We start from the raw sequence: 23456 nt of genomic DNA, 5'->3' as shown, positions 1-23456 counted from the left end.
TGCTCACCTGCCCTTTGATCTTCTGAGCTTGAAATTTCTCTGCATGCTTTGGAATTTCATTTATCTAAAAGTCATACAAAAATTATGTAAGTCTTATTCTCACAAGTTATTTCATCCAAAACAAGGGTCATGCATCAAAAACAGTTTATGCATACCAAGTAACTACAAATAAAAGATTGCACAAAGCTACAACAGTTCCTACAGAGTTAACATAAGCTACACAAATATACTAAATAAGTATACTAAAGTAGTAACAAAACAAAGGTGCTTGTATATTTTAATGAATATAATTAGAATAGAGTACCACAGATCAGTTGGCATGGGAAGAATCAAATATTTAATCCAGTTGTCTGCAATTCCTCCAGCTGTTGTTGCGAGTTTTGGCTGTGGTGTGAGGGCTTGGTGTCTGCCTGGACAACATTTTCAATAACTGAACTTTCCTACTAAATCCAGTGCAAGTTACTTGAGGATGTTCTGAGAAAGTGGATCTAGTGTAAGGTATTGATCGCTCAAGGAACATCTGCTTGGGATACATCTGCTTGTGCCTGCTGCACAAGAGATTCAACCCTGCTTCCCCTCAATGGAAGGGGCGGTGGGAGGAAGCCAGATTGAGTTTGCTGCTGGGATAGAGATAGTTTTATTTATTTTTTTACATTTTATATCCTGCTCTTCTTCCAAGGGGCCCAGAGCAGTGTACTACATACTTAGGTTTCTCCTCACAACAACCCTGTGAAGTAGGTTAGCCCAAGAGAGAAGTGAATGGTACAGTCACCCAGCAAGTATCATGGCTGAATGGAGATTTGAACTCGGGTCTCCCCAGTCCTAGTCCAGCACTCTAACCATTAAACCACACTGGCTAGTTCCCTGCTTCATGGCCAGAGGTTGAATGCCACCAGGATATACCATAGAATTACACCAGAGGGTGCCAGGGCTGGAGACTATACTTAGATATAACTAAGTTTGCTGTATATTTACAGAAGACCTCACTTTCATGTCAGGTCCTTGAATTAAGAGAACACAATTTACAATAGTCCTTATCACACTGCATGACTGACGGAGTGATTGAGGAACTCCACTACTTACTATTATTGGGTCATTAGACAAGAAAGAGAAAACTGGCATCTTTTTTGCTTGTAATGAAATGAATATACAAGCCTGAACCCTTAAAAGGAACATTCTTTGAAGAAAGCACATTGTATGTTAATTAATAATGAATTGGACATAAGACTTAGTAAAGTAATTGTTTATATTGAAGAACACTTTGATACAAGTCCTTTATAGCTAAATGGGAATTGGTGCAATAGCTAAATGATTCATAACTTAGGAGAAGTTTGTCGAACATTATTTATAACTAGCTGACCCCGCACACAGCATCTGTGCAGTTGTGTACTAAGCCTGTGACATCCCCCCGCCCGCCCTCCCCCCGCGGCCCACCAGCCCGCCCTCCCCCCGCCGGACCTCCCCCCCGCGGCCATCACATCCAAGAGTCCTTAAAGAACTCAAATGTGAGATTGCCAACTTCCTTGCTAAAATATATAACTTATCCCTGCAATCAGGCTCTGTACCGGAGGACTGGAAAGTAGACAACATAACACCGATTTTCAAAGAGGGATCCAGGGTCGATCCGGGAAATTACAGGCCAGTTAGCTTAACATCCATTCCAGTCAAATTGATCAAAAGCATCCTCAAGGATCAAATTGTAAAGCACATAGAACAGGCCCTAATGGGAGAGAACCAGCATGGCTTCTGCAAAGGGAAATCTTGCCTCAAAAACCTTTTGGAGTTCTTTGAGAGTGTCAACAAGTGTGTGGATAAAGGTGATTCAGTTGACATAGTATACCTGGACTTTCAAAAAGCTTTCGACAAAGTTCCTCAACAAAAGACTCCTGAGGAAACTTAGCAGTCATGGGATAAGGGGACAAGTACATGTGTGGATTGCTAACTGGTTGAAAGACAGGAAACAGAGGGTAGGGATATATGGAAAGTTTTCACAATGGAGGGAAGTAAGAAGTGGGGTCCCCCAGGGATCTGTCCTAAGATTTCTAATAAATCAAATAATAGGATGTCTATAACAAAGCAGTGCACTGAATCCAACTGAAAGGGTTGTCTTTGATAATTTAATAAGACAGCTGTGCATTCATTCAGTAGTGTCTCTTCTTCAAATGCAATCCACTCCACATCTTTTCTCTCTCACTCCCTCTCAACTTGCATTCCACCTCCTCTCTTGCTCTTTTCCGTCTGCAGTCACACAGTCACACATCGCTTTCTTCCTGTGTCCTCTCTTATCTGGCTCAATAGCTTTCTCCTGGTGGCTTCTACAGGTGAAACTCGGAAAATTAGAATATCGTGCAAACAAATTAAAAGGTGAAACTGATATGTGAGACAGACGCATTACATGCAAAGCGAGATAAGTCAAGCCTTAATTTGTTATAATTGTGATGATCATGGCGTACAGCTCATGAAAACCCCAAATCCACAATCCCAGAAAATTAGAATATTACATGGAACCAAGAAGACAAGGATTGAAGAATAGAACAATATCAGACCTCTGAAAAGTATAAGCATGCATATGTATTCAGTACTTGATTTGGGCCCCTTTTGCAGCAATTACTGCCTCAATGCAGCGTGGCATGGATGCTATTAGCCTGTGGCATTGATGAGGTGTTATGGAAGACCAGGATGCTTCATTAGCGGCCTTCAGCTCTTCTGCATTGTTTGGTCTCATGTCTCTCATCCTTCTCTTGGCAATGCCCCATAGATTCTCTATGGGGTCAGGTCAGGCGAGTTTGCTGGCCAATCAAGCACAGTACACTGTATACTTTTCAGAGGTCCGATATTGTTCTATTCTACAATCCTTGTCTTCTTGGTTCCATGTAATATTCTAATTTTCTGGGATTGTGGATTTGGGGTTTTCATGAGCTGTACGTCATGATCATCACAATTATAACAAACTAAGGCTTGACTTATCTCGCTTTGCATGTAATGCGTCTGTCTCATATATCAGTTTCACCTTTTAATTTGCATTACTGAAATTAATGGACTTTTGCACGATATTCTAATTTTCCGAGTTTCACCTGTACATGCCAACCACTTGGCTAGGCAATGATGTGTGGGCTATCAAGAGGTGGGTGCCATCCTGGCTCTTTTCTGCCTCTCTTGTCCAGCAGAAGCAGCCGCCAATGACTACAAGCTTTCCTCCTCTGCCCTTTCAGGCCAATTAGAAGGAGAGCAACAGCAGCATGTGATCATTTCAAAGATAGGAGGGAGAAGAAAAGAAGGTAATGTGCAACAAGTGGACCAGAGGGAATGCTGCAGTAATGAGCATGGCAGTAAGTGGATGGAGCAGAGTCTCAGGGGTTTCAGAATCTGCCACTCCTAAAGACATACCAAAACCATCCACTGAGGCAGTCTGCTTCCGTTTGCTTCATGGTAGGGGGTCAGTACTGGTTATGTTGTGGTAACAATGAATATAAAGAACTAGTGCTCAAGTTATGATCTCAACAAGGAAATGTTGATAAAATGATGGCTCCTAACTTGTAACTATAGAAACAGTCATATCTTCATTCACACATTGTGAGTAAAAACTTTACTCTTATTTTACTTACAGTACTTTTATGTTCAAGCTTCGGGCCTGCACAAGCAAATTGGCTAATGTTTGCTTCCAGTAGTAGTTCCTAAAATTAACACAATAATTTTAGTTACATTATACATGTATGTACTAAAGTCTGAAATTATTTTTTCTTGTATAAAGAAAGCAGAAAAAACTATTCAGACACATAACTGCACAAGTCTCATGTTTATTATTTATTTATATATATAACGCCCTTTATCCTGAGACCCCAGGGTGGTTAACAATTAACAAACAGCTAATCAAAACAATAATTAAAAATGCAACTAAAAATCCACAGACAGAGCTGCAAAACTAACTAAAAAGCAAGATACTGAAGCACAATCAAACCATTTCCCTGAGAAGGAAAAATGGGAGACATCTCAATAAACATGTGTGGATGCACATATAACTTACAAAATAGCAGAGAAACAAAAAAGACACATAGGAAGTGGAAGGAGGGGGATATAACAAGAGAAGAGTACAAAAGAATGGTCCAAACCCTTAGGGATGGTGTAAGGAAACTGAAGGCAGAGAATGAGTTGAGGCTTGTAAGGAATGCCCCCCAAAAGGGGGGGGGTTATGACTATGACTGAAACAAGAAGAAGGTCAAGGAAGTGGTGGGTCTTGTTAAGGATACTCTAACCTATTTCACACCCCGTCCCCTGTTGCCAGTACCACTCTATGTTGGGGAAGCACTGCAAATCACCCCTCTATTGGATGTTGCAGCAGCACTGCATCGTGGGCTCATGATCAGTGAACCGTGGAACTTTTCACCCTGCCTAAGCTAAAAAGGCAGTATTGCATTCACAAGTGGCTACTTTCATGAGCAAATGTGGGACACTGTGCCTCAGGTCAAACTAGCAATCGGATTGAATAGGACAGCCCCACCCCTTTCTCTTACAGAGAAGCATCAGCCCGCGAGCAGTCTCTATTTCAAAGCAATGAACCAATCAGGGAAGAATTTCCTCACCTAGTCAGACAACAGTTTGAAACACTCCTTCTAGGAGTAGTAAAGATACGTTACATTTCCCAATTTGTTATGAATAACAAATTGTCTAGTGAGGACATAGTGCAGATCCAGCTGTTGTTGGAAATCCAGATCCAGATGACATCAGCCTTTGTGCCAGTAACCCTAATGACCACTAGGGGCATTGGGAGTAGAGATAGATAGTTAAGGTCTCTTCCTCTTTTCTGTTTATCTCTGCCTCTATCACCCCTCTATGGATAGAATGCACTTAGGAACTTCCTGGGCGTGACTTCCTTCTTTCTGACTTCCCAGAGTGCTTCTAGCTCTCCCTCTCTGAGCACCAGGCTTCTATAGGTCTCTCTCTGACCAACATGTAGCCAGCTGTTAGATATAGGTCTTTTCCTGTCACCATGTACTTATGAATAAAGTAGATTAGTTTAACCTTACATGAATCTCCATGCTTATGATTTACAAACTGTTGCCACTGAGACCCTATTAACTTCTACTATAATGGGGGGTGAGTTAGCTCCTGAAAAGCTCTGCTATATAAGTAGTTGCCTCCAACAGAAGTGGCCCATAGCAACTTGTAATCTTTTAGATGTGAAGACATCCCGATCCTGAGATATGCAACCGAACTCAGCTTCATTCACTAAATGCAACACATCTGCATTTTACCTTTGCCTTTTGTGGGACAAAATCCACTCATAGTGACTCAGTCCAGCTAGAAATTGATGTCTTTGTTTTGCACAAACATCCTTACCCTACAGGGAAGGAGAAGCCACCTTGATTGATTCAATTCAACCCTAAGAGAATGATTTTCAGTATATCTGCCCTGGCCCTAACTCATGTTTTCAGAGTCATCACAGTACAGAGAGAACCTTCACATCATGTAGGAGAGTCTCCTTGGATTACACTATCCAGCAGTCTCTCAGATACATGAGTTGCATTCCTTTGCTGCTCATTTCTTTCTTGCTTTCAAAGTGAGTTGGCTTGTCTACTGGTGAAGAGGCCAACCAATGTACAACAAACACACCAACAACCCAAGGAAGAATAAGGTATAACTAACATCTTGCCCTTCTAAGCCTCCTCAATCACTTTTTTCTCTTTGCCTCCTTCACTGGCACTCTAATACAAGTGTTCACCCAGACTCTGGTTTAGAACCTTAGCCAAGCCGATTAACTCTCATTAGGACTTCAGCTGAATTGTTTCCAGCAAGACTCTCGGTTAGAATATTAGCCAAGGTTTATTGCATTTGCCTAACCAAACTTTTTTTACCTTCTACATCCCCCGCCCCCATTTTATCCTTAATAAAGCTTTTAACTGTATCTCTGCCTCCTCATATTTTTCAATACACCAATATTTGCTTAAATTAATAATGGAACCAAACTGCTCCCCAAGCTGGGGGAAGTAGGAGGCATTGTGGGGAGAGGGTTGAGAGATTGGTAGGTGTGTTCTGAACAGGAAAGACTGTTCAGAGGGGGTTGTGTGGAACCTGAAGAATGTGTGGAGGCTGGAGAACCAGCAGTGTACTGGGCAGCTCCTAGTAACAGACAAGGAGGTCTGGAAGAATTCACTAAGTTTACAAACCCAGTGTTAATTACCTTCAACCCAGTTATCTCACCCTATATGTTACATTTTATCCAGATGAAAAGAAACACTCAGAATGTTGAACAGTGTATGTGCTAGTAACTTGGTAGATAAGCTTGTGTGCCCTGCTTTGCAGTGATCTTTATTCTAATCAGTAAATAATAATGAAACTTATAGTTTCATTTTATATGCTGAACATGTACACCTATCGTGTGCTTGTGAGGCTACGCAGCCTACGGTGTTGAGAACCAAGAGCAGAGTAACAAGAATTTATATGGTGGCAGCGAGGAAAAGTAATGGGGGCCCCAATGCAATGGAGCCCATGGCGGGGGCCAGTTGGTAGCTCTCTGGCAGACAGGACAAGAGCGGCAGTAAGTGCGCACAGGCCAAAAGAAATCCTTGTAGCACTAAAGCCAAAGCACCCCGGGGTCCCTGATGGCCTGCCCATGGAAAGTCGTGGGCATATTCAAGAATCTGCTCTCGGTAGCTCTCGGGCACCAACAGCAGTATCACATTTGGCCCTCTAGCTGCCTAAAGCATCACTCGCCATAAAAACCCCATCCCGCTGTTCTATCTGGGGCAGTGATCACAAAGAACTTGTAAGGATGGATCACTCCCTTAGGCTTGCACAAAGTTGGAGTTGGCGGCAAGCCCAGGTAACAGTGGGTTGTCTCTGTGTACTGGTGTCAATGGGCCAGCCACTTCATCAGCTTCCATGGTAGGCCATCCAGATTTTGCCTCTTCCTCGGCGGCCAGGACAAGGGGCTCCTTGGGACAGGTGACCTCGTGCAACATGGCACAGAAACCCGGGGTGTCATGCCCCATCAAGTCACAAGGCAGGTCAGGCATCACTACCAGGTCCAACAAGCACCACTCTCCTTGCAGGATCACCGGCCAAAGGATCACATCCAATTGTCTCCGGTGTCAATGTACACAGGCCTCTCATCTGGTCCCCTGCCAGGGTGTCTGCAGCGGGACCAGTGACTCACGGATCATTGAAACATAGCTCCCAGCATCCAGAAGCGCTTGCACTGGCCTGCCAGAAACCACAGCTGGGACCCAAAAGGGGTTTCTCTTGCCACTTGGGCCCTTGATACCCCATGCAACCCAGTCCTGCCAGTTGCATTCCATTGGGGGGCATTCCCTCTGCAAATGGCCCACTTGCCCACATAAGTAACACAGACCCCAAGGCCAAAATGACAGGCCACCCTGGCCTTCTGGGGCTGCAGCAGCCCTCCCTTTGCTGTCAAAGCCATGCCTGCTCTACCAGTTCCTCTGCCCAGGAAGGGAGACCATTCCTTCCTCGAAACCCCACTCGAGCCCAGGCATCCACCAGCATGGGCTGCACTGCAGGAGTGATGCCTGTTTTGTCCGTTTTGGGGTACCCCATCCCAACATGCCAAATCCTGGGGTTCTCGCATTTGTCTGTCAACTGTCAACAGACTCAGCAGCCATGACGTTTTCCAACAGGTAAGTGTGGTGGGCGTATTTCACGATACCCATGACCGGGCCTCTGGGGGCAGGATGTGAAGCAGTTGTTCTATAACTGCTTTGTCCACGATCTTGCCTTCCTCCTCAGTCTGGGGGTGCAACCACTTCGCAGCCACCTCTTTTAGCTCTGTCACAGTACCCCGGGGTCGATCCCCCAGCCAGAACCATATGGACTGAAACCACTGTCTATACATCTCCTCAGTTATCTCATAACAGTCCAATATAGCCTGTTTAACTGCTTAATAGAGGGCTATGTCTCGGGTGGGGAGTGCTCTTACAGCAGCATGAGCTGGGCTAGTCAAATAGGGACCCAATATGGTGGCCCACTGAGGGCAAGACCATTGGGCTACTTCAGCAGTCCATTCAAACATGAGCAAGAAGGCGTCTACATCATCATCTACATTTAACTTGGTGAGTTGGAACGTCATGGCATGGTAGCCACCCCTTATCCCTTCAGCCCCAACATTCCAAGCAGTAGTTGGCAACTGGGCAACAAGCCCTTCACCACATCCACTTGTGCCACCTGTTGTTGCTGCATAAACTCTTGAGTGTAGTTGGCCTGCTGCTCCACCAACCACTGCCCAAACTGGGTTAGAGCCACACTCCTATCCAGTCCTTGTGCCTTTACACTCCACAAAATAACCCCCAAAGTACTTCCCTGTGGTCCTTTGTCTCAGGTTTTGGCACCAGTTGTAAGGTTCCACCTCCTCCTATGTAGAGGATTCCAGACAGCCTGAGAATTAATTATTATTATTGTTGTTCACATTTTATATCCTGCTCTTCCTCCAAGGAGCCCAGAGCAGTGTACTACATACTTAAGTTTCTCCTCACAACAACCCTGTGAAGTAGGTTAGGCTGAGAGAGAAGTGACTGGCCCAGAGTCACCCAGCAAGTATCATGGCTGAATGGGGATTTGAACTCGGGTCTCCCCAGTCCCCAATTATGGCCACTGGGGAAATGCTATTCCACTGTCTGGCAATCTGTTCCTTTCAGACTACCCCAGGGAACTGCTGCCTACAGCTCTTCAAGTGAGTCACAGAGCTTCTTCTCCTAGCAGCTCTCTTCCTGGACTAGCCCCTCATCACTGACCAGCTCTGGTTTATATAACCCTTGGCAGGTGGGGCAAGTCTCATGAGAACTCAGGCCGAGATCTTGTGTGAGTTGTCCCCGATCCTGCGATGACTCGCTCTCTTCAAGTGATGGTGTGCTGCTATCCTGTGAGGGCCAGGCAGACGTTCCCTGGCCGAGCCAAGCAGCCATCTCCAGGGCTGCATGGCTGGGAGGGACTGACACCAGCCACATTGAGAGGGTAGGTTCCTGAGTGCCGGCCCGATCTCTTGTGGCTGCCCGCAGCCCGTCTGGGGATCCCTGACAGTGTGCTGCTGTGGCTGTTACAATGCTGGGAAGTAAGAAGCCATAATTGTGTGTGAGAGAGCAACTTGTGCCAATGATGTTACTGCAGTACAGGCATTGTGGCTGGCAGTGGATTCTGAGTCAGTGATTCTTTAGCCATTTTTGGACTGTTTAAAATATGTGTTCTGTGTCAGGAGGGACAGATTCCCTTTTAATGTGTGTTTCTGCAGTGTTTTTCAATGCAGGGTTGCAAAATGTACTGCAAATTGAAATAGGGAACAATGGGGAAACTCAAAACACCACATTGTTCCCCATGGGAACAATGGGTACAATGCCCTTAAGATACACTTTTTAGCCAGGCTTTTAATAATCTCTGAATGTTTTAAATTTTTAATTGCTGTTTACATTTTTAATTGTGGTAATCTTTGCAGATTTAAAATTTTAAGTTGTTGTTTAATAGTTGGTCTTATTCCGTTTTTATTGTGTTTCTTTTTGTACATCGCCTAGAGCCTTTTCAGTCAGGCGGTATAGAAAATAAAAAATAAAATAAAATAAAGGGAAGCTCCTAGGGACACCAAAGTTGGTTGTGTGGTAGGGCATAATGGGTGCTACCTACCACTCAACCCACAAAAGAAATGGGCAAGCAGGTGATTTTTAACAAATTTTTAACCTTTCCCCCAAACCCCAATAGGATCCACAGAAACACGTTTTGTGTGTCTTTAATGTGGTGGCCAGTGGCACCCTTTGGACTGGACTTCTGGACCAAAGTCCGGGCTTCCACCACAGGGGAGGGGGGAAATGTCCTGCTGGGGACCTGGGTGGTGGCTGGACGATACAGGCCGCCCACTGGCCAGTGCGAGTCAGCCAATCTCCTACTGCGTGGCAAGGGTTGGTGCTGAAGGCTAAGTGAGGCTGGGCCTGCACAGCCTGCTTGCACCTGTGCAGTCACAGGGACGGCACATGTATCATGAAGCAAGGCAGCGCAAGCAGAGGCTGCTGCAAGGGAGCACTAGCAGCAGCATCCAGAGAGAGAGAGAGAGAGAGAGACTCCCCAAGCTGGGCCAAGCGGTGACTACAGGCATAAGTGGAGAGGAAGAGGCAGAAGCAAACAGTAATGCCAGGTAAGCGCCTGCAGTGAGCCAGCCAGCACACACCTCCTTTGTCTGCCACCATGAGCACGCGCACACACACCAACAGAGAAACACCACCAGGCCAGGCCAGAGAACAGCAACAGGTAACAGTTACTGACTGGGGGGGGGGGTAGTGCATTCAGCTTATTGAAGTGGCAGTGTTGTCCATGCAAAATCTGGTATCTGCAGGTCAGTGAGAAGTATCTTATTCAGAATGTCTTCTTAAAATACCCAAAAAAGGTTTCCACCTTTCCTTGAGCATGTTCTGTTGTTTTTTTAAAAAATGCATTGCAGCTTAGCTTGCAGCAGTGGTAGCAGCAGGGGCGAGGGAGGTGACAAACAGCCTTTAGGTTAAGGCTCCAAAATTACCTAGGTGCATCTCTGGTCTTGATGAAAAGTTTCAAGGATTTGCATTTCATTTTTGAGCTCAAAACAAAACACAAAATCCATTTTATGCACATCCCTATTCTGTAATACTCCACAGGAAGCTATCAGAAGCTACCCACGGGGAACAATGGGGTGTTTCGAGTTTCCTCATTGTTCTGTATGGAAAAACACTCGAAATGTTTTGCATTTTGTTCCATCAAAACAGTCAGTTAACACTGTTTTGTGTTAACTGAACACTGTTTTGTTGAAACTATCTGTTTTGTTTCGGCCATCTGCGTTTTGTTTTGAGCTCAAAATAAAATGCAAAATCTGCTCCGTGCACATCCTTAATTAGCTGGAAACCACTACTCTACATAAAAACCAGCAAATACACATAGAAAGACTTCAGCAATTATGTTAACTGTCCTGTTAACAGCAACTCCTGTTAACTGTCAAAGAGGCACCTTTCAAAGTGGTGATCTAGCAGAAGAAGAGCAACTGGCCCTGTCCAATCCCAACACAGCATTCCTCTGGTGGCCATTGATGGAGTTTACCATGTATTTCTTTTTAGACTGTGAGCCTTTGTAGACAGGGAACCATCTTCTCCTTATTGTTCTTATTCTTTTTCAATGTAAACTGCTCTGAGAACTTTTTTGGTTGAAAAGCAGCATATAAATAAATAGGTAAGTAAATAAATAAAAATAAACTATGCAAAACTAAATGGGTCTCAGGATCTGCTCCGACTCCACTTCTGGGGAATCCTTGGAGGATGACCCTAGCATGGCCCAAAAGGAATCTTTAGCAGAGGAGTCTGACATGGTCCCTTGAAGGGCCCCAGATAAGGGAAGACCACAGGAAGAACCCCAGCTTGAGGAAGACCACAACAGTACCCCTGAAGAAGACCCTAGCAAGCCTCCACAGAGACCTAGACTAAGGAGAACTCCAATAGAGCCCCAGTCGAGACCCCTTTAAGCCAAAACATTGAGGGTTCCCAGCCATATACCTCCTAGGGGTTTTTGCCATCTCCAGACCTCCAGGGGGACCCTGTTGAGTCTGATGGAGAGGAGCTAACCAGCCCCCAGGCATGCTGTTACTGTTGAGCCCAAGCCCAAGCCCAAGCCCAAGCCCAAGCCCAAGCCCACCTGCAGGAGCACCTAAGCACTCGCTTGGCACCACAGCAATGTTTGATAGGAAATGTCCTCCTTGGAAGCAAGAGATCTACTCAGGAGGAGTCTCCTCTCTCTGAACCAGCTCCAACTGTAGTGCCCAACAAACTAGAAACCAGCTATCAGCTGGAACCCTTAAAAAACCTCAGGTTTCAAGATAGCTGTGACTACAACAGCTCTGTGTACTCTGTATTTTCCAGCTCAACTCCTGAATCCAGTTTCCAGCTCCACTGCTGAATTACCTGCCACTCTTTTTCTCTTTAAAGCCTCAGTATTGGACAATCTTGAAATCTAGCCTCAGAATCACCCTGCCCTCAACCAAGCCTGACCACCTACCAGCCCAGCAAGTCTGTCTGCATCTAGCCTGGTGAGGCTACCCACATCTTGCAGAATTTATGAAGGCAGAACAATGTATTGTAAAATGATAATACTGAACTTGCCTCTGCTTTCCGGCGATTCTTCAGTTTGATTCCTTCTAGGTACTCCTTCCATCTAGGAGGTTTGTAAGTTGTCTCAGGAACCTACACAAATATACACATAGTACTTTAAAGTTAGACAATACTACTTTTTAAAAGGAGTTTTGCTTGTAGAAAAGTTCCCCTCTGAGATTGCCTGAAACATCAGAGATCCTTAAAAAGACCCCATAATGCCTCTAAAGCAGCCCCCAGTCAGGAAACCAGCTTTCTTCTGTACCCAGACTTGACCAGCTGGGAAAATAAATAAATAATGGGAAGGATGCTAACAAAGTGCCATTTGCAAAAAAAACAAAAAAAACAGTGTGTGATATTTCTTGGTGACTGCTGTGATGAGCTCCATGCTGGCCTTTACTAACTTGCACTTCACTCACTACTCTGCTCTGCAATCTGTGTTGCACTGTATGTTAAAGAAGGGATAGAATTTAACAACCGAGTCTTCCACAGAAACCCTGTGGGTGACAATTCAAGGCCTGAAAGGAAATGTGTTACTGGGGATGTGCTATCAGATCAAAACACTGACAGTTAGTTGCAGAAGGAAATCATGGAGGCGTCAAGGAGAGACAGGGCAGTTCTGGGTAAATTCACAGTCAGGCCATCACCTCTTATAGAGAAAGTAGCTTCAGGAATGAAACAGGAACTGAAACAGGAATGTGGCCCCTCCCACCAGGTGTGACTTACTACAGCCCTAGCTGACTCCTCCCTCTGTCCCTCTTCAATCAGAGAGAAACAACAACTAAATGCCACAGAGCCCCCAAAGCAAACCCTAGCAAATGCTAACCCTGGGGAAAAAACCAAACATAGACACACACACACACACACACACACACACAGGGAATTCTCCCTTAAATTGAAACCAGCCCCTCAAAACCCCCCTTCTACTGTTAGTTTGTTTGGAGAAATCTATCACCCAACCCACAAATGAAATGGACAAGGAGGCAATTTTCGATACTACTGACCATAGTATCCTTCTGAAACATTTGACAGCGTTGAGGGTGGGAGGCACTGTTTTACAGAGGTTCTGCTCCTGCCTCTCAGACAGATTTCAGATGGTGTCGATTGGAGACTGTTGCTCTTTGAAATCTGAGCTAATGTATGGCATCCCTCAGGGCTCCATACTGTCTCCAATGCTCTAACAGCTACATGAAATCGCTGGGAGAGCTCATCAGGGGATTTGGTGTGGGGTGCTATCAGTATGCTGATGACACCCAGATCTACTTCTCCATGTCAACATCATCAGGAGATGGCATAACCTCCCTAAATGTTTGCCTGGAAGCAGTAATGGGCTGGATGAGGGAGAATACACTGAAACAGAATCCAGATAAGACGGAGGTACTTATTGTGCGGGGTCAGAACTCCAGAAACTATTTTGATCTACCTGTTCTAGATGGGGTCACACTTCCCCAAAAAGGAACAGGTACGCAGTCTGGGAATACTTCTGGATCCACACTTCTCCCTGGTATCTCAGATTGAAGCGGTGGCCAGAGGGGCTTTCTATCAGCTTCAGTTGATACACCAGCTGTGTCCGTTTCTTGAGATGAGCGACCTCAAAACAGTGGTACATATGCTGGTAACCTGCAGACTTTACTTCTGCAATGCGCTCTATGTGGGGCTGCCTTTGTATGTAGTCCAGAAACTCCAGTTGGTACAGAACATGGAGGCCCAGGTTGGTCTCTGGTTCATCTCGGCGAGACCATATCACTCCTTTGCTGATAGAGCTACACTGGCTGCCAATAGGTTTCCGGGCAAAATACAAAGTACTGGTTATAATCTATAAAGCTTGGGCCCTGGGTATTTAAAAGAACGTCTTCTTCATTATGAGCCCAACCGCCCATTGAGGTCATCTAGAGAGATCCGTCTCCACACGGGGACAGACCTTCTCAGTTGCTTCCCCAAGATTGTGGAATGCGCTCCCTATTGAAATACAATCCACCCCATCCCTGGCAATTTTTAAAAAGAGTCTAAAAACCCACCTCTTCACCCAAGCTTTTTTGGCTTTTAAAATTTTTAGGTTTTAATCTGTTTTGTATGTATGTATGTATGTATGTATGTATGTATGTATTTGTTTATTTTGGCCCACGGCCAGCATAAATACAAGAAAAAGAAGGGAAACAACAACAACAATAAAATACATAAAATACATAAAACATCAGTACCTTCAAAAACTGTATACATAACTACTTTCATTCAAATAAAAACGGTTAATCTGAAGTGCACAACCCGCCATCTTGTGCCTCAATCACTCTAAACTGAATCTTGCTTGCTATGAAAATTTTTTTTGCTACCCTCCTGTAAGCGTATTCTGACTTAGCAGTAAGCAGAAAAAGGACCTTGTCCCCATCAGAAGGGCAATTAGAGTTATGATGAGTTAGTAGTGGGGTGAGAAGCTTTCCCAATTCAGTATAAAATCTGCACTTCAGCATCAGATGTTCCGTGATCTCCATTTCACCGTTCTGGCAGGGACATAATCTTTGATCATAGGGCACCTTCCCGAAGCGTCCTTCCAGTACCGCCTGTTTTGAATGTTTAAATTGTTTTCAAGTTGTATGAATGTTTTAACTTCTTGTATGTTATTGCTAACCACCCAGAGACGAAAGTTTGGAGCAGTATACAAATTTGATAGATTTAAAAAAAGAAAAGAAACCTTTGTTAGCCACTCCATAACAAATTGTTCTTTGGGCGGCTCATAACACAACTAGGGGTGTGCATGAACCAAAAATCATGGTTCTGTTCACATTCAGATAAAATTCAGAGGCCACCAAACCAGTTTAGTCGAACCAAACATCCGATCAGTGACCGAACTAGTTTGACGGTTTGAGCGCTTATAAAGGAGAATCCAGTGAGAATTCCCCTTTACAAGTAAAGCGGGGGGATCTACTAAGGGAGTGGCGGGGGGAGGAGGGAGAAAAGTAGTTTAAGGTGCGCACCAGCCAGTGTGGCTGCAAGTACAACCACCCACCACCCACTCCGGCGAAGCCCAAGCACACAGCAATCTGTGTTTAGCAAGCTGCCCATGTGGCAGTGGCGCAGTTCTGCCCTCTGTGACTGCCCATGTGCATGAACCAAAACTTGAGGTTTGAATTCAGATCGAATTTGAACTGAACTGTGTGCTGTCAAACCTCCAGCTGGTCCGTTTGACTGAACCAGTTCAAGCGGCTATATTTGTAAAGGGGAATCCAGTGATAGGATTCCTTAGAGCTTAAAGTCTGAGTCGGGACATGTGGGGCAAGGTGCTCTCTCAGGTTACCTGGTCCCAAGCCATTTAGGACTTTAAAAGGTTAACATCAACACTTTATATTGGGCCCAGAAACAGCCTGGGAGTCAGTGCAACTGGCGAAGCACAAAAATATGTACATGTATACACAGGTACAACATAATGTCTGAATAGGGTTATTTAATTAACAAAAGAAAACAAATGAGATAATACAAACAATACCTTCTACTTGTACTTAAAACAAACAGGTCAGTCTCTGCCAAGGGACACAAATCTGACAGCCTCACAAATAAGCAACAAGGCCATTCAGGTAATTAGCAGGCATCCTGGTCACCAAGGATTATGAGGTTACTCGATACTTTTTGCTTCAGTACCTATACCAGGCCTGCATAATATGAGGCCCATGGGGCGGATCTGGCTCATGGGGACTTTTTTCAGGCCCACAGGTAGGAATATCCCATAGTAGCAGCAGGAGCCATGAGGAGCTCTTGGCCTGCCCTGCTGACAAGCATCAGCAACAATGCAATTGATCACTTGAGCCCAGATGTCCCCCACCCTGGGTCAGAACTCACTGACACCATCCCTCTTAAACATTCCCCCTGACTCAAATTCTGTAATCTAACTGAACTGGGTGTGTGTGTGTGTGTGTTCAGGGTCACACAAAACTGAACATGCCTGGTCCGAGTCTGATTCAGACTGAAACCAAAGCAGGCAATCAGGTTTTACATCCCTACACGAGAGTGCCTGTGTATTATGGGCAGAGAGGTGAAACAGGCATTTTAAAGCTCAAAATCACTTGCTGAACAAGTGTGTCAGTTCTCTAATGAATCTGTGTGAAAGTGGCTAAGTTATGAGGAGCACACATAAAACCCCAACAGCATAGTTGGGTCTTCCCCCGCTGCTCTCTATATTTACAACTGGAGAGCTGCTAATAGCGAAGCCCACACTGACTCAATTTATTTGGAAAATGTATTTTGATAGTCTTTATTCTGTATGAAGACCTTTCATGGGTTTGTTAAGTTAAATATGTTTTGAATTTTTACAAATTAAGAAAATTGGTCTCATTAGGTTCCATGGTAATGTCAGATTTGCACATGCTCAGCCAAAAATATTCTAGAAAACATCTGTGAGGAGAGAGAAAGGGGGAGGGGAAACCTCAAGGCTTAGTTGACTTGCCTTGAGGGAGGCAGCAGCATTTATTTCAGTGTGTGTGTGTGTGTGTGTGTGTGTGTGTGTGTGTGTGTGTACACATGTGCTCATGCTGAGTTTCTAACCTTTGGATAGCTGAAGAGAGTCAATAAAAGAGTGTGGGGGAGAAAAATGATTACTAGAGCCAATAAAAGAATCACAGTCATGGTGGAGACTAGGACATTTATACCCAGTTGGTGGGGAATGGCAACAAACCTCTTGGCTTGGCTGTATAAAGATCTACCTACGCCACAGGGTTGTTGTTGGGAGTAAGCAGGGAGTGGAAGCAGGGGTGTAGCAAGGATAGAGTGGGCCCAGAGACAAGATTTTAAAATGGGCCCCCCTCATCACTGAAGCTCAGCTCATGAAGTAAAGAAATCTTAAATGAGGCTGAATAGTGGTAACAAAAAGCATATGTGTGTGTGTGTGTGTGTGTGTGTGTGTGTGCGCCACAATAGAATGTAATCCTAAATTATTTTTTAAAAGGTTTTGTAAATTGTGGACGATGCAAGTCATTTAATGGTATTAGAGAAAGACATGCTGTTCTGGTAGTTCCCGGTCTTAACACTCACGTCCATATCAGAGGATGACTACAACTGAAGGAAGCCCAGGTGGGTGCACAGCTGGGGGAGTCAGTCATGTGACTTGCCTCTGGCCCCCCCTCCCAAGACAGTGGGCCCCCAGACAACTGTCTCCCCTTGCCGTATTATAGTTACGCCTCTGAGTGGAAGGAAATCAGATATTTACTCTCTCAGGGATAACGGATAAACACACCTTGATCCTACAGACTATTGCCTAATCTGGACAACCCTTCCCCTCATACAATAAAACCTCAATTTTACATTCTATATTATAAACTTTTCTGTTTGAAAAAAAACACTCACAGGTTTTGTTTTCTCTTGTAGTGGAATTAACTCAGGAATCAGTATTGCTCGTGGAGTTGGGACTGTCAAAAGAAACTCCTTTGGTTCAGTTATCTTTGAAGTTGTAGTTGTGTATTTAGCTATTTTATCAGTAAGTTGATCAATCAGTTGTTGCACTTTTGGCTGCCATCTTCAAATAAGAATAATATAATCTTATTTTATTTTCGTTTCTTACAAGATTTTCTAAGAGAACAATAACTCCAGTATTGAAGAACTGGAAAAGACCTTAGAGATCTTCTAGTTCAACCCCCTGCTCCGTACAAGAAATTGCTACATCATCCCTAACAGATAGCCATCCAACCTCTATTTAAAAACCTCTAAAGGAGAACCCACGACCGCACAAGGCAGACATTTCCACTGTTTAACAGTTCTTACAGTTAAGTCTTCCTAATGTCTAGTCTATATCTGTTTCTTTGTAATTTCAACTCATTGATTCTAGTTCTAATCTCAGAAACAAGAGATACTTTAGTTGATACTGGTTCAAACTCCTCACAGGTTTATCTAATTCTGCTCATGTCTTTTAGAAACTTATAATTTTATTTTATTCAGATCCCATTTTTTGGAATTTCAGCTAGAACCTCAAAACAGCTTACAATATTAAAACAATGGGCTATGTTCTGTGCAGTCTCCCATTGATGCTAAGGACACACCAGGACTGCTGAGCAACTTTAAAGGCAGCCCCGATGGTGTAATGATGGTGCTGCTGTAGAACAACTTTAAATGCTTCCAGGCAACATGCAGTACTCCTCTCTAGTGGAAACAAAAACCAAAGGTAACTGTTTGTCATGGTCTTCCATTCATTCATACTAATGGGAGATTATTGTGTTTAAGAAACAAATTTGGAAAAAAACATAAGCACTTATTAAAAACGTGTGAGAACTATGAGGCTTGCACTAATATTAAAACTAAAGGTGTTTCAATTTTATTGGAATCAAACTTAAATGTTAAGATGCTTAAATCAAAATAAAGACTTTCAAGGTAGATACATAATGTTAAAAGGATTCATTTTGGATTTTAAAAAATACATTAGATTAATAGATATTTACTAATTTTATCACAGGCAGGTTATGATAAACATTTGCAGAATATCGATGAATTTGCTGAAGGAGACCTAATCCTAGCAGGAGACTAATGGTGTAATGAATTCTAAATTCAATCAAGAGAGTTAAAAAGATTGCTCTAGTTTATATTCTTCCCCCCAAAAAATTCTAGGCTTAGATCAATACCAATTAATAGATGTTTGGTGGTCTTATCATTCCAAGGTATATTACACCTTTTTAATATACTTGTAGACAGAACTATTCAAGGATTGAAATATTTGTGTATGTACATGAACAGGTACGTAGTTTGCAAGTTCTCCTGGACCCAAAGCTCTTTCTGGTTTCTTAGACTGAGGCAGTGGCCAAGAGTGCTTTCTATCAGCTTTGGCTGATATGCTAACTAGGCCTATTTCTGGAGATAAATAACTTCAAAACAGCGGTGCATATACCAGTAACTTCCAGGCTAGACCTCTTGCCTACTGCAAAATATATACAATGGAAATGTAATTCCATGATATTAAAACATGGAGAGGTAGTAAAAGAAACTAAATATAAGGTCAAGGAATAGATTTAAAATCTCTTCCATTTCAGCCTATATGTCTTCCTGGTGGATGGCTTCCTGGCATTCAAGAGGATGCTTGACAGTAACTCTACATGTTGAATCAGTCCTCAATCTCCCATGCTGTCATGTTCAAAGTTTCGACACTGTGGTGCAGAACTCTGCCCTGACTGAACAAGAGTAGATTGTGAAACTAAGGAGGCTTCCTGTACTGCTCCTGAGACAATAGGAGCAGGAGACACTAGCACTGTCTCAGCCACCAAAGAGTAAGGAAAACGATAACTGTTCCTTGAAACAATATCCTATTCAATGTTCTTGGAATGAATGGAAAAATTGGAAACATGTAGAAAAGCACTCTTGTCCATGGGATGAAGAATACAACCCCCAGAGATTGATGATCTCGCTGCCTTTGAGCATTTCTTGTTGACATTAGCTGCAACAGGTCTATTGCTAGAAACCCCCATTGTTTGAATACTGCTAGTAGATGAACTCATCTTCATCTGGGAACTTGAGGAAGTAGTAATTGTCTGTTGAAAGCATGTACTTGGAAGTTGTCTGTCTACTGCTACAGGAGTAATCCCCCAGTTTATACACCAGGTCCATATCAGGATTTCCAACCTAAATCTTGGTATATTTATACCAGCGTAATTACGCTGAGAGTTACACATAGTCTCTCCCTGCTTATTTATGTTACTCATTACTATTGTATTGTCTGTGGCAAACTGTACTATCCTGCTCCATATTTGGGGAAGAAAGGACTATATTGCCACTGACACTAATGTTTGTGGATGTGGATACTCCACTAACACTGTATTGCTGACAATGGACTCCCCAAGCATTGTCCGGGATACATCCGATGTTAGTGAAGCATCCAATGTTATCTGAACTGTTAGATTTAATGGCTGGAATGGCACCTCTGAGTACAGATAATGTGCTATAAACCAGCACTGAAACAACAAACCTAATTTTTGAGGGATCTGCAGTGGTCTAGATTGAAGATTCCTCTATGAAAAGCTGAAAGAAACTAAGTTTGCAATGGTCTCATCCATAGATGTGCCAGTAATATCACTGCTGTGCATGACTCCATAAAGCCTATCAAATACTAGATCTTCCTCACTGACTGCATTGGTGACTGATGCAGCCACAGATTACCTCTTGGAAGTACATGCCCTTGTCCTGGGTCAGGTACGCTTTCTCTGTGACCAACTCCAAGTCCACTTCTATAAACTAAATTGTGTTGTTCCAAATCAGTTTGGATTTTTACCCATTTAGGGCGATACTTGGTCACTGATTTTGGTGCATTTGTATTTTGGAGTAGAAGTTATTAGTCAATTATTAAGATAAAGATATATTATTAATGTTTCTGCATCTTAAGTATGCAACTATCATGGTCATGCATTTGGTGACCACCACCATAGAGAGGCCAAAAGGCAAAACCATGGGGCCATTCACTTGACCAACTCTACCCAGGCTTGCACTCCCCTACCCGGGTAGGGCTGGTCATGTGGAGTGCTGGGATTGGTCCTCATCCTGCTGCACTCCAGCGGGGTAGGGATAAAAGTAAGGGATGAGGATGCACCTCCTCCCACCTTTCCAATGCTAGCTCATGTGGAAAAGCAGAAGGCAAAAAAGTAACTTTTAATCTGGTGGTGTGAAAGAGGGAGCATCCACACCAGCACATCATCTCTCCTGTGACTCTTGCTTGTCTGTCTTTTTACATTGTGAGCCTTTTGGGGACAAGGAATCGTAATACTCCCCCCTTCTATATAATTCACTTTGAGAACTTTTTTTGTGGGAAAGTGGTAAATAAATATTTATTTCTGTCTAAGTATTAATAAATTATATAATAGTAACTTATATAATGTGCACCATTATGGTGACACAATGCTCCGCCCTGGGGCTGCTGTGGATGCCTAAGCATCAGGGCTGCTTAGGTATCCACAGCAGCCCCAGGGCAGAACTTGTGCCTCCGTAATACTGGGCATTATGTAAGCCAGTAGTAACAATATTGACTGTCTCAACTGTAACCATGCTAAATTACCACTGCTGAACTGGGATTTTTGGATGCAAGTCATGCTCAAGGTTAACTAATTGTCTTTTATTTAATACATGCAATCACTTACCTTAGCAATGGTTTGATCCAGTTATCTTTTACATAAACAGAATCATATATCTGGCTCCATTCATCTTTTATCCATGTGTTCAAATTCATGACACTGAAAAAGAACCTAAGGAACTAAATAGAATTTACTCATAAATGGAAGTAACTGAAGTTTATTTATTTATTTATTTATTTATTTATTTAACATATTTATATACCGTCCAAAACACAAGTCTCTGGGCAGTTTACAACAAAACAAGAAAGTTAAAACATTACAATTTAAAATTTAAAATGTTAAAACTATTAAAAATAATCAAACTATTAAAATAGTATCTAATTAAAAGTCTGGGTGAACAAGTGTGTTTTGATTGCCTTTTTTAAAGTTGTAAGAGATGGGAAGGCTCTTATTTCAGCAGGGAGCATGTTCCAAAGCTGCAGCGCAGCAATGGAGAAGCACCAGTGCTGGTGGCAACTGCAGACAAACCTCTTCCGATGATCTCAATGGGAGATGTGGTACATACTGAAGAAGATGTTCTCTTAAATACCCAGGGCCCAAGCTGCTTAGGGCTTTATAGGGTATAACCAAGACTTTGTATTTTGCCTGGAAACTTATCAGCAACCAGTGTAGACAGTCTAAGATAGGAGTGATATGGTCTCTCCGAGATGATCCAGAGACCAACCTGGCTGCTGCATTCTGGACCAACTGCAGTTTCTGGACTAAGTACAAAGGCAGCCCTACATAGAGCACATTGCAGTAGTCAAGTCTGGAGGTGACCAGTAGATGTACTACTGTTCTGAGGTCATTTATCTCAAGAAATGGATGCAGCTGTCCTATCAGCTGAAGCTGATAAAAGGCATCTCTGGCCACTGCCTCAACCTGGGACACCAGGGAGAGGTTTGTGTCCAGAAGCAACCCGAGACTGCATACCGGTTCCTTCTGGGGAAGTGTGACCCCATCCAGAACTGGCAAATCAACATCATCTCCTGAGTTCCGACCCCGCACAAGAAGTACCACTAATGTATTGCCTCCTTAAGGCAAGGAGGCATCCTGCCCTCCCTCAGAGAAGCATTTATTATCTCTACTAGGCCTTCTACAACAACTTCCCTGCCAGATAGTATAAGCCATGTCGGGCAAGGATTAAGAGAACAGGTGGTAGGCTGCACCACTCCAAGCAGCTTGTCTACATCCTCACAAGTCACAAACTGGAACTGACCCAACCTGACCACATAAGAAGAGTCACTGGACACCTCCGATTCAGATACTGCAGTAATTGAGGGGTCTAAATCCAAGTCGGCCCAAATATGAGAGATTTTATTTTGAGAGATCACATGCAGAGCCTACACTGAATCCCTCCAAGACTTCTTGGAACCCTACTAGATACGATAACCTTCTCAGGCAGACCATTCTAATTGGCCCCTCACCCCTGCGAAGGTGCGGTATGACCGTGAGTCCAACCTTAAACACATGGTGGTTCATCCATGACAATGGGGAAATCACAGGAGTCCCCACCCACAGAACACCACCCTGATCAGAGTGAAAGATCAAATCAAGCGTGTGACCAGCAACTTGTGTCGGTCCTTAGACCCCTTGGGATAGGCCCATAGTTGTCATGACTGCTATGAACTCCTGAGCCACCCCGAACAAACTGGTCCCAAAGTGCACATTGAAGTCCCCAGCACAAGCCTGGGGGACTCCAACGCCAAACCCAAGACCAAGTCAGTCAGCTCAGTTAGGGACTCTATTGGGCAGTGGGGCAATCAGTATGCCAATATAAGTCCCAGTCTATCCCTGGTCCCCAAACTTAGGTACACACATTCAATATGGTCAGACACTTCCACAGGGATCCTGGTCAGGGAGAGGTTATTCTTATAGACCACAGCCACTCCACATCCACATCCACATCCCCGCACCTGCTCTTCAACAGAATACCCTGAAGGGAGAAGCTGGGACCAGACTGGGCCATTAGAGCAGCAAGGTGAAGGTCTGAGGGTGGTTGGCACTATTCCCCAAGGTCAAAGAGCTGGCAGGGCAGCCAGAAAGGGAAACAGCTAATAGATTTCTGACTTCCCTTCTCCTGTAACGATGCGCTGACCTGCCAACTTTACTTTTTCTATTCCTCACCACCACCGGAATAGCCACCCCATAGTTAGTGGACACGCCCCACTGAAGTCCCCCACCAACAGAAGTCCAAAATTTAACCACCCCCCCGCAAAAAAAAAAATCAAAGAAACCCAGCAGTTGCCTTAAACAATGGATCAGTATTTTCAATTATGTTCAACATACAAAC

General features: G+C 43.8%; 1 protein-coding gene across 12 annotated transcripts in view; it reads right to left on the bottom strand.

The window, feature by feature from the left end:
• CFAP99 (cilia and flagella associated protein 99) overlaps positions 1-23456 on the bottom strand; it is a 157943-nt gene that overhangs the window by 106256 nt on the left and 28231 nt on the right. For all 12 annotated transcript variants that reach the window (XR_008319332.1, XM_053308826.1, XM_053308837.1 and 9 more), the window contains 5 exons: positions 21191-21303; positions 17430-17598; positions 12111-12191; positions 3606-3674; positions 8-64 (listed from right to left, as the gene is read on the bottom strand). Coding sequence is in view for 11 of the 12 variants with exons in the window: in XM_053308826.1 (XP_053164801.1) it covers positions 8-64; positions 3606-3674; positions 12111-12191; positions 17430-17598; positions 21191-21303 (489 nt within the window). In the remaining variant the exon portion in view is untranslated. The remainder of the gene's footprint in view (positions 1-7; positions 65-3605; positions 3675-12110; positions 12192-17429; positions 17599-21190; positions 21304-23456) is intronic.

The sequence above is a fragment of the Hemicordylus capensis genome, chromosome 3 (assembly GCF_027244095.1).
Source record: "Hemicordylus capensis ecotype Gifberg chromosome 3, rHemCap1.1.pri, whole genome shotgun sequence".
Lineage (NCBI taxonomy): Eukaryota > Metazoa > Chordata > Lepidosauria > Squamata > Cordylidae > Hemicordylus > Hemicordylus capensis.
The sequence above is the reverse complement of the archived record's forward strand: the minus strand, read 5'-3'. Positions and strand labels throughout refer to the sequence as shown.